This window comes from Danio aesculapii, chromosome 3 (genome assembly GCF_903798145.1).
Source record: "Danio aesculapii chromosome 3, fDanAes4.1, whole genome shotgun sequence".
NCBI classification, from domain to species: Eukaryota; Metazoa; Chordata; class Actinopteri; order Cypriniformes; family Danionidae; genus Danio; species Danio aesculapii.
In genome coordinates, this window is record NC_079437.1 from 4,378,283 (window position 1) to 4,389,385 (window position 11,103).

General features: G+C 39.6%; 1 protein-coding gene across 1 annotated transcript; it reads left to right on the forward strand.

Moving 5' to 3' along the window:
- The first annotated feature begins 8,098 nt into the window (after positions 1-8,098).
- LOC130217672 (uncharacterized) lies at positions 8,099-11,103 on the forward strand. The gene is made up of 2 exons (XM_056449833.1): positions 8,099-8,137; positions 9,405-11,103. Exon 2 carries the CDS (start codon positions 9,410-9,412, stop codon positions 10,661-10,663), a length of 1,254 nt encoding a protein of 417 aa, XP_056305808.1. The 5' UTR covers positions 8,099-8,137; positions 9,405-9,409; the 3' UTR covers positions 10,664-11,103.

Consider the following 11,103-nt stretch of genomic DNA (forward strand, 5'->3'; position numbering starts at 1 on the left):
GCTGTGTTTAGTGTCCTGTCTGTGTGACTATGGTTTTACAGCACTGACCCAAACATTAAGAAGAGTTTGAGAGTTTATTCATGTCTCACATCCCTTCCAGTCTCCTAACCACACTGGACCCATTCTAGTTTGCATACAATGCAATATCCACCATTCTCAATCTAGCTCTTATTCATCGAGAACATACTCTTACATAAAAATTATGTTCCTTTACTTCATCTCAGCTCATCCGCTCATGCCATAGCCATATCACCCTGCAACCCAAGGCTGGTTACTCACTGAAGCTAAGCAGGGCTGAGCCTGGTCAGTACCTGAATGGGAGACCACATGGGAAAACTAGGTTGCTGTTGGAAGTGGTGTTAGAAAGCCAAGCAGGGGGCGCTCAACCTGTGTGGGTCCTAATGCCCCAGTGAAGGGGACACCATACGGTCAGTGGGCGTTATCTCCACATGCCTCTTCATTCATTTCACATTTTGTGTGTGGTGTATGAGCTTGCTCAATAATCATGAGCAAATGGGTCAAAGTATAGCTGTATACTATACTTTTTATTTAACAAAACATATGCACAGTAATCTGTCCTGGCTAAAGGTCCCAGATCACCAGTTAACTACACCTAAATGGGGAGTTAATCTCCCATATCTCCCATTATTGTAAAAAAATGATAATTAAACCATATTAACGCAAAAGAAAGCAGGTAGAAAAACATACCATGTGATAATGAAAGGATGATCACACACACACGGGTAGACCCATTCAAAGAATAGTTAAAGTGAAACTTACTGCTTACAATAAGTCAACTCTGGAACTCTTGAAAGCAGCAAGACTGTGGGTGCATGTTTATCCCTTTTTGTCTAGTCTATTTGAAAGCGAACCGATCGCATCAGTTGTGTTTCTAGACACAGTTGCTTCACAAAAGGAAACGGGAGCACGCACGCGTTATAAACAGTTGAGCGCATCACCTCAGCTGTTTTTACGCGAGTGATTATCCTATTATTCGGTATTCACCTGCTTTGCGAACGCAATTATTTTTGTCAGTCGTGTTGCTTCTCAATTCTAAGATCGCCTTTGCATGCATATCGGACCATCCTAATTGTCGACCCCTGCTTTTAAGAATTATTATCTGGGAAAATTATTTTCAACCAGCCACAGTGGCTAGTGGAAGTGTCTGTCTTTCCCGCCACCGCCACTTAAATCTACCTGCATTTGGTGGGCTGGCGGGTGTTAATGTAAAGCCCTGATTACATTACATTACACTAACTAAACCTGCTGGGCCTGAACAACTCCCTCAGTAAATGAATCTTTTTAATAGTGGTTTTGGGGCCCTTGGGATGTTTAGATATGCTTTGACGTTTGTGCTTATTTCTTCTAAACTTCTACCTTTGACTATTATGATTGAATATGTTTTATTACACACAAACTGTGCTATAATCAGTACATTAACATGTAGACCAATGATCAGATTTGAATACAATTTAGACAATACTCTGATCAAGAATCTACCATGTAAACAGATTTTGATGACATTAAAGGGCACATAGTTGACCTCTTTTTTATGATTTAATAATAATATTATGGTTCTTCTGAGTGTGCCAGTCTAGGTTCAGTTTAAAACACAATTCAGATTGTTTTATTATAATGTGTTAAAAAGTGTTGGTTTGCTGATTTATGGGTGTGTTGCTTCACATGTAAATTAGTTTCGGCTTCCTGCTAACGTAACAAGGGGGCGGGGTCATGAGCTCACCCGCTCTGCGTTTGCAACAGAGTCTGACAGGCAGACTGAGGGGTTCAGCAATCAGTCGTACATGTACGACTCGGACACAGACCAAGCAGAGAGTACAAAATCATTTGTGTCTTTGTACAGTTTTACAGCCAACTGTGTGCTAGTTTCAAGTGCCGAGCTTGTACACAGAAACTAATAACCACGCACACTGAATTAACTTTGACTGAGGCACCGGATGCGCCGCTCGAAGCCGCGACACGGCACACCAGACACTCTCTGTGGTGCAGCAGATACATGAAGTGTCCCGAATCGTCGCGCCACGCATTTTTGAATTCTAAACACGTTTCTGCAGCAGTCCGCAGCGCCCAGCCGTCGACTTGAGTCTACCCTGATAGAAAGCTATGTTTAGAATTCTAAAACGCATGCTAGTTAAGATCACAGGGAGCTTCTGGGATCGCGAGAAATGCAAACGGCTGAAGTATAAGGTAGACTCAATGAGAAGTACACATGTTTGCAAACCTACCTAAAGATACAACCAATAATTCCGATTAGAGTGATAATGTGGAGAATATTGAATATTGTGTTGAGCCCAATGAGCCTTGCATCTAAAAATAGAGCTAGCGTGTTCCTTTAGTGATATCGCTTCGACTCACGCTGAAAATGGCGGACGTGAATCAACAAACTGAGGATATGATGACGCACCTGTCAATCAATATTGGTGGGCGGGGGGACCGCACTCCTACGTAAAGTTGCGGTCGGTTTGAAAACCGCTCCAATTGGTCCACCGTTTTTTATGTTGTTAAAATTAAAAAAAGCACTGGGTGTGCTTATATCACCCCAATATGACAGTCTATACGCCATACATGCACATATGTCTGTCCAAACAGCTTGAAAAGGAGATTTTTTACCATAGGTGCCCTTTAATCGAAAGTCATCATCATAGTTTGAGTGTGTTGTCAACTATTTATACTAGCTATAGTATTTATAGCATGGGTGTCCAAACTTGGTCCTGGAGGGCCAGTGTCCTGGAGACGTTATCTCCAACTTGCTTTAACACACCTACCAAAAATTTTATAGTATATCTAGTAAAGCTGCGGTCACACTAGAGTTTGAGCTTGTGAAGTTCTAAACAAGATAACTAGATATTAAAAAAGCAGGTCATGTCATGTTTTGATCCTCGATTGGCCTCACGCAGTCAAGTGATGTGATTTCGCAGGTCAGAGTTCACCAAGCGTGAACTTTCCAACACAGTGATCTGCGAAACTTGACGCACGAGCTTGCGTTTCCATTCTGATGCATTCGCGTGCGTATGAATGGAAGTCTATGGGTAGAAAAGTGCAGTGTGACCCCAGCTTAAGAGCTTCATTAGCTGAACACTCCAAGACACCGGCCCTCCAGGACCGATTTTGGACTCCCCTGATTTATAGTATACAGTCAAGCCTGGAATTAAAACTTGTATAGGTTCCGAAGAGTTTTTCTTGTACCATATTGTTGCATGTTTAACAATGATGCAACACTGTGGTCCCACGAGACACATTTCGTCACACTATATGACAATAAAGCTTGACTTAATGTAACAGATCCGACAGAAAAGGAGCACTCTCCAAATTAATCTCTAGAAATCTGATTATACAAGGTTTGCAGAGGGAGAGAAGACAAAACAAATAGAACTGGCCCTTCCCAGGTGGGATCATCTCTAAATTAAAGCAGATGATAAATTCATTTGAATAACTAGACAGAACTAGTTGTATAATAAAGTTGGTATGATTTGCAAATTATAAAACGGTCCTCACTGTCATTACAATATGTGGTTTTCTTTTGTATCCAATTCTTCAGTAGTGTTAATATGATATGAGTAGTTTCGTAATACAGGGTGTGCATGGAATCAAACTTCAGTTTGTTTTTTAGAGAAAAACAAGAAGCTTGACTGCTTAGTCACAAAAACTAGTTACAACATCAGCAAACAAATGGTCAAACTGGACTTGTATCCAATGGACAAAAGATGATGTAGCATTATTAAATAAATTCAAGGAGATCAGTTTGTTGTTATCTTTCTATTACAAGGGCTGATATTGTTTATTATGAAATATATATTATTGTGGCATAGCCAAGGGGTTTTGATAATGTTGAACCGCTAACAACTACGCCGCCCTGGAATATTGCCAGGGACCTATAATTTCCCTGCTGAAAAATCCAGCTTAAACCAGCCTAGGTTGGTTGGCTGGTTTTAGCTGGTTGACCAGCCTGATTTTAGAGGGGTTTTGGCCATTTCCAGGCTGGTTTCCAGCCATTTCCAGCCTGGTCTTAGCTGGTCAGGCTGGAAAATGACCTGCTAAATCCTGCTAAAACCAGCCTGACCAGCCTGGCTAGGCTGGTCAAGTTGATTTTAGCTGGTCATCTCCCAGCCTGACCAGCTAGGACCAGGCTGGAAATGGCCAAAACCCCTCTAAAACCAGACTGGTCGACCAGCTAAAACCAGCCAACCAGCCTAGGCTGTTATTTTCAGTAGGGTTAAACTAAAGGCAACACAGCTAAGCTCGCAGTAAACAGCAAGAGACGTGGGTAGGAAAAATACCTACAACTTTATTCAAATTTAAATATGCACATGAAAGTGAGCAAAATGTATACTTTTGTAAACAATTAAAACCATCAATTAGAAACACACTTTACATACACACACACACACACACACACACACACACACACACACACACACACAACGTAAATACTAAAACACCTGAATCTGGGGTGCAGGAGCTGAGGTGTGACAGCAAGGTCTAAGGGCGCAACAAGGCCTCTACAGCAAAAATCACCAAGACATGTGACACAGCGCACACACAGCACACGTGCATGCAAGAAAGACCTCCAGCAGAAATCCACCCTGCCTTAGGCCCTCGGCTCCTGCAACAAAAAAAATCCAGTTAAACACCGTTTTTATAAAAAGTCAATAAATAAATGGATAAATTCATATGAATAACTAGACAGAACTAGTTGTATAATAAAGTTGGTCAAATAAATTGGTATGATTTGCAAATTATAAAATGGACCTCACTGTCATTACAATATGTGGTTTTCTTTTGTATGCAATTCTTTATTAGTGTTAAGATGATATGAGTAGGCCTTCGGCTCCTGCAACAAAAAAAAATCCAGTTAAATACTGTTTTTATAATAAGTCACTTTCTAAAATACTAAAATAATGCCTTTCAAAACAAGTGATCAGCTCTCCACTGTAGAAAGCCAAAACATGGACAATGCAATCACAATGAAAAACAAGGTTAGACCATCATAAAAACAATATAAACACACGAAAAAACATAAAATAAGTAGAGAAATACAATTTCAATGAAGCATACAAAAACCAAATATAATGGAAAAATTGTAACAAATTACCAAGCGAAAGACTAGCAAAAATGAGAAAAAACAACAACAGCACCATTCTAAAGCAGCACCATCATTAGAAATCTCCCACATGGCCATAGATTGTCATAAATTGCACCCAGCCGCATCACTTTCGGTCTGTAACAAGAGTTTATTCCTTTTAACTCTATTAGTTAACTCTATCAGACATATTTTTCATGAACAAGCTATTTAAAAGACTTTTAAAAACCCTACCGCAAGCAGACGGTCAATTTTGCCCATTCAGAGGAGCAAAAGGAACACCAAACAAAGAGGGGAAAGCACGTTCACTCAAATGTCGAGAATATCCATTGGTGCACTTTTTTACTACCTCCACATTTCAACCAAATAGACAACGAATCAGTTACCTGCAAAGGGGCAGCCTTTGATGCAAACCAGCACTGGAGTTTCCATGAGACGTAATGCTAACCCTACTGAAAAAAAAAACAGCTTAAATCAGCCTAGGCTGGTTAGCTGGTTGACCAGCCTGGTTTTGTTAATTTCCAGGCTGGTTCATTTTCAGGCTGGTTTGGAAAATGGCCAGCTAAAACCAGCTTGACCAGCCTGAACAGGCTGGGAGCCCAGCCAAAACCAGCTATGTCCAGCTTAAATCAGGCTGGTCAAGCTGGTTTTAGCTGGATTTAGCTGGTCGTTTTCCAGCCTGACCAGTTAAGACCAGGATGGAAATGGCTGGAAACCAGCCTGGAAATGGCCAAAACCCCTCTAAAACCAGGCTGGTCGACCAGCTAAAACCAGCCAACCAGCCTAGGCTTGTTTAAGCTGGATATTTCAGCAGGGAAACAAAACATACCAACATGAGCTTACAAAATGCTAACTGTAAACAAGTCAGCTGCCATCCACATAGCTGTCAGAGTAACTTTGACGTAGCGGGATGTAGGATGTACCATCTTATCTTATAATTCATAATTACAGTCAGTTACCTAAATGTTATAAGTCAGTTACCCAAATGCTTGTTAATATTTTTAAAATCTGAATAATTGTATTCTTAGGTTGTCTATACATCTCCTTGCCAAAAATTATAAAAAAAAAAGAATTCACATTAAAAAAATACATCAAATACAATGTCTCTAACAGATATCTGAGAGCTGTGGTCTAGGTGACGCCTAACACATGTACAAGATTTTACAGTCTTTGAGTGGAGATGGATTTCCCCTGGTTGCTGGGGATCACTAGTCAAAAATGATTGCTTTGCCCCTCTCCCTAACCCTGAGATGCATTCACATATATTGGTCTGCTAGGAAGTTCCCTCCTAGTGAACCCTAGAGAATTCCTCAAAGGCCCCAACACCTGACTTTGTGGATGAGTTTGGTGCTTGGCCCATTACATTGTACTGTATTCCCAGTTGGTCAACCTGCATTCTCGAGGTTCTCACTTGCTCGTGTGGGGTTAGTCCCTGTCCAAAGACATGCACTATAAGTGAATTGACTAAACCAAAGTGGCACAGTAGATGAACTCTTAGTCAGGCTCCAATATATGCCTTTCAGTCACCAGTTTATCTCTTCATAGCAAACCCAATAATCTGTCATTGGCCCTAACTAAACCAGGGGAGTTTTCGAGACCTACCTGAGCTCGAGCTCCCCTCTTACCCTTTGAAACAGGAGGGAGCCCCAGGCTCGAGGATCTTCTGTGCTCAGGGCTCTCTCACAGGACAGCATGCCAAACACACCTTGTTAGTTAATCATCAGCTAATGGCCCATTTCCACTGAGAGATACAGTACGGTACGGGTCACCTTTATCAGGCTTGCCTTTCCACTGCCAAAAGGGTACCCATTTGGTGGGCTTGGTATACGACAAAGTTTCAGACAATATAATTTTTACTCGAAGAAATAAAATAATAATAAGAAAATAATGCCCACAGTCAGTGCAAACTTCTCATCTGAGTCGAAAAGGTGATGATAAAAGTTAAATATGGCAGTTTGTTCATGTTTTACGTTGCAGAAATCATTGCTGCTGTTTTTTTTTCAGCTTCTCCTTAGTTTTTTTGTGCTTCACTCTGGCATTTATCCCTTTCTGAAAGGATTGGATATCAGAAATGATCACGCGCACCTTATTAATGTGAGCTCAAGAAGTTCGTTATTTCAAATATAGACGCGCGGAGAGTGATCGCGAGAAAGTGAAATGGCTCGCACTTTTAGACGACCTCGTAAAACAACAACAGGACACAGCAGATTTTGTTCTTCTTGGCTTTGTGGTTGAAGCGACGACAAGGTTTGTTTGACCTCAGGTCGACCATGGCTTGTTATTATATGTATATATTATTACGGTGTAATGTCTCAGCTGTGTTTTTTTAAAAATTACGCTTCCTTTGTTTTCATCCTCCTGCTTCTGCGAGTGACATGTCTCTGTAAACCAATAGTGTTCAGCTGCGCGTCTAGCTCCGCCTTTTGGTACCCTTTTTTGTGCAAGGTACCCTTTGGAAAGGGTGACCAAAAAGTGGTACCGTACGGTTTGCTTTTAGGTACCCTTTGACAGTGACAGGCCATAAAAGTGCACCAAACTGAACCGTACAGTACTAATCAGTGGAAACGGTCCTATGCTTAATGGCAATAAGTGTGAACTCTTGAAATAAGGGACTTAGCCAAAGGAAAACGTATGAATGAATCAGACGTTAATAAAACTGACTTAACTAAATAAGCCTGGCTTTTTTCTAATCTTGTTTCATGGAACAGTCCCCAGCTGTCCTAAAAGCAGATATAAATATACAGACATGTATTTTTCCCAATTCACATTCAAGTAATAGATGACAATGCATGTATGCATAATGCATGCTTTTGATGTAGATTTCATACAGTCTAATAAAAACATAAGAAATGAAAAAATAATGCATACCAATCACTCAGAAAATCTCTTTTGGTTTAAGAGTGTAATGCTAATATGAAATAATGCCGTTGGTTTAATGTTTGCCTTTGTACGGAGCAAAGTCCTAGAAAGAAAAACAAACACAGCACACAATGTGCTTTGCTTCCAAAAAGAATCACATACAAGACCAGCCTTTTCATGGTGAGTATCAATTGTACATATCGTTTGTTTGGATAAACTTTTAGATTTAAATATAAGATAGTGATTCAAATACAATAAAATAAAAAGACTTACTGAAGACAAACTTAAATTCAAGAAAATGTAAGAATAAGTTACTTCGCAGGTTAATGCCTTGCCTTGTTTGATAAAACATCCAAAATCCAAGGTCATTTTATTATTTATTTTTTACTTGGAAATACAAATCTAGAATCAAACACAGCTATTAGCTTTTCAGATATATATATATATATATATATATATATATATATATATATATATATATATATATATATATATATATATATATATATATATATATATATTTAATACCAACAGTTGGATTTATGTTTGCACCAAATTAATAAACAAAAATCTGTATTTAGTTTGGAGTGGTGGGATTATCTGCATTAGTTGTACAATAGCTGGAAGCAATAGCTTCATTTTGAAGTTGAGGATGAGTAAATGCTGATGGAGTTTAAATATTTATGTGAAATCTCCCTTTAAATACAATCATTTTTCTTTAATATTTGACTTTAAAGTGCATGTTGTTTTTCGCAACAAGGGTGAATAATAATCTCTTCAAGGCAATTTCAACCAACATTTTTACTGAAATAGGTATGATCATGCTTTGTAAATACAGTTGAAGTCAGAATTATTAGCCCCCCTGAATTATTAGACCGCTTGTTTATTTATTTTCCCCAATTTCTTTTTAAGAGCAGATTTCTTCAACACATTTCTAATCATAATAGTTTTAATAACTCATCTCTAATAACTGATTTATTTGATCTTCGTCATGATGACAGTAAATAATATTTGACTAGATATTCTTCAAGACCCTTCTATACAGCTTAAAGTGACATTTAAAGGCTTAACTAGGTTAATTAGGTTAACTAGGCAGGTTAGGGTAATTAGGCAAGTTACTGTATAACGATGGTTTGTTCTGTAGACTATCGTAAAAATATATAGCTTAAAGGGGTTAATAATATTGACCTTAAAATGGGTTTTAAAAATTGAAAACTGCTTTTATTCTAGCCGAAATAAAACAAATAAAACTTTCTCCAGAAGAAAAAATATTATCAGACATACTGTGAACATTTCCTTGCTCTGTTAAACATCATTTGGGAAATAGTTCTTTTTAAAATCAAAGGGGGGCTAATGATTCTGACTTCAACTGTATGTGCTACTCATCTCAGACTGATGGTGTTATTACAGCATGTTGCCTTTCATCACTTCATTCTCCTCTTGACAGAAAGAATGGAGCATCTGAACATCTCATTCCTTTTGCTCCTCGTCTTCTGTTCATCGAGTGCGAAGAAAATTTTCTGGACTCATTTAGGAACGCGCTGTGTTGAAGACTGCAAGGCTAAATGGGGCGAATACAAGTGCAAGACTATTGATAAAGATGGACAGTCCCAGACAATGTACTGTTCGCCTAAAGCAAATGTAGACTACAGGGACAGGGAGTGTATAGGTATCCAAAGGTGCAGGAAGCATGGATATGACTATTATTGGTGTGATACTAGTTGGTTTCATTGGGGATACTGTGGGCTGATAACAGATGACAGACATTATGGATCTCAAACAAGTGCGCTGTGTTACAACCACTGTAAACAAAGAGGTCAAAACTACTATTGGTGCAGTACCGAACAGGGATGGGATTACTGTTCAATTTCTGAAAACAAAGATTACAAGAACAGACAGTGTAAAGTAGACAGCCCATGTGGAAAGCACAATCACAAATACAACTGGTGTGAAGTGGAGGGTGACTGGGGTCACTGTGGGCTCGTGGAGCCAAGGATGTTCACCCACTGGACTTACCAAAATGATGTTTGCATTGACGAATGTCAGTATTCTGAGAGTAAAAATTACTACTGGTGCCACACTGATGAGAATGTGAATGAGTTTGACTGGGACTACTGCTCTCCAGAGGTGAATGTAACCTATAAAGGCCAGCCCTGTCACTCAGATCACTCCTGTGGCTTACATGGCAAAAGTTACAACTGGTGCTGGACCTCAGAGACAGAATATGATTACTGTGGGTCCATTCAAGATGCAGAGTGCTCCTACGCCACTGATACACATCTCAGAAGGAGAACCCCTGAAAGCAACCGTCAGGCAGTTGTGATATGCACAAGGGAGGACAAAGGAAACAAAATAATAACTGACTTTACTGCTGAGCCAGCGCCTGATGACATCACAGATGGTCGTCAATTGAGACACGAGGTGGACAGCTTAATCAGACAATGGCACAATGGGTATCTGGTGGACGAGGCCCGCTCTGATCTGATACGTTCGCCTACTGTTCATGTTGACTTGTTGAGTCCCATAAACCGCAACAATCAGAGATACTACAACCTGCAGGTCCTGCTGAATACGCCACAGGCCATCTTGTCTCAGGTCATCGTGCCTCAGGGAGTCCCAGCCCGTTACATTCGCAGAGCCTTTCTGGAGAGCCTCAGGATGCGAGCTCGGATTACTATTGAAGTTTCAACATTAAATCATGGTTAGATCCAGGAGTTAGATTGACATATACAGGGTACAGTAACACTTTTAGATTTCAGCTATAGAGAACAAATACAGTAAACCAATTCTGGACAGTAGAATCAATGAATACCATTTTAAATGAGATATTAATGAAAGTATTTCTCAAAATGATTATCAGTTTTCACTGATTTTGCAAGATGGTAAGCTGATTTTAAGTAATTTATCAAGGTTGTCCTTAAAGATCAGCGATTTTTTTGGAATATTCATGTTTACAATGTTACTAAGTTCCCTAAAAAGGCTGGATGTCCATGAAAGATAAATACAGAAGGATCTTTCTCTCAACATACAGTCTTGTCAGTTAAGAGAGTGTGCCCTGCTGAAAAATCCAGCTTAAACCAGCCTAGGCTGGTTGGCTGGTTTTAGCTGGTTGACCAGCCTGGTTTTAGAGGGGTTTTGGCCACTTT

Bases quoted from the DNA above. Each gene is read 5' to 3' on its own strand.
- LOC130217672 (XM_056449833.1), top strand. From the start codon at position 9,410: ATGGAGCATCTGAACATCTCATTCCTTTTGCTCCTCGTCTTCTGTTCA.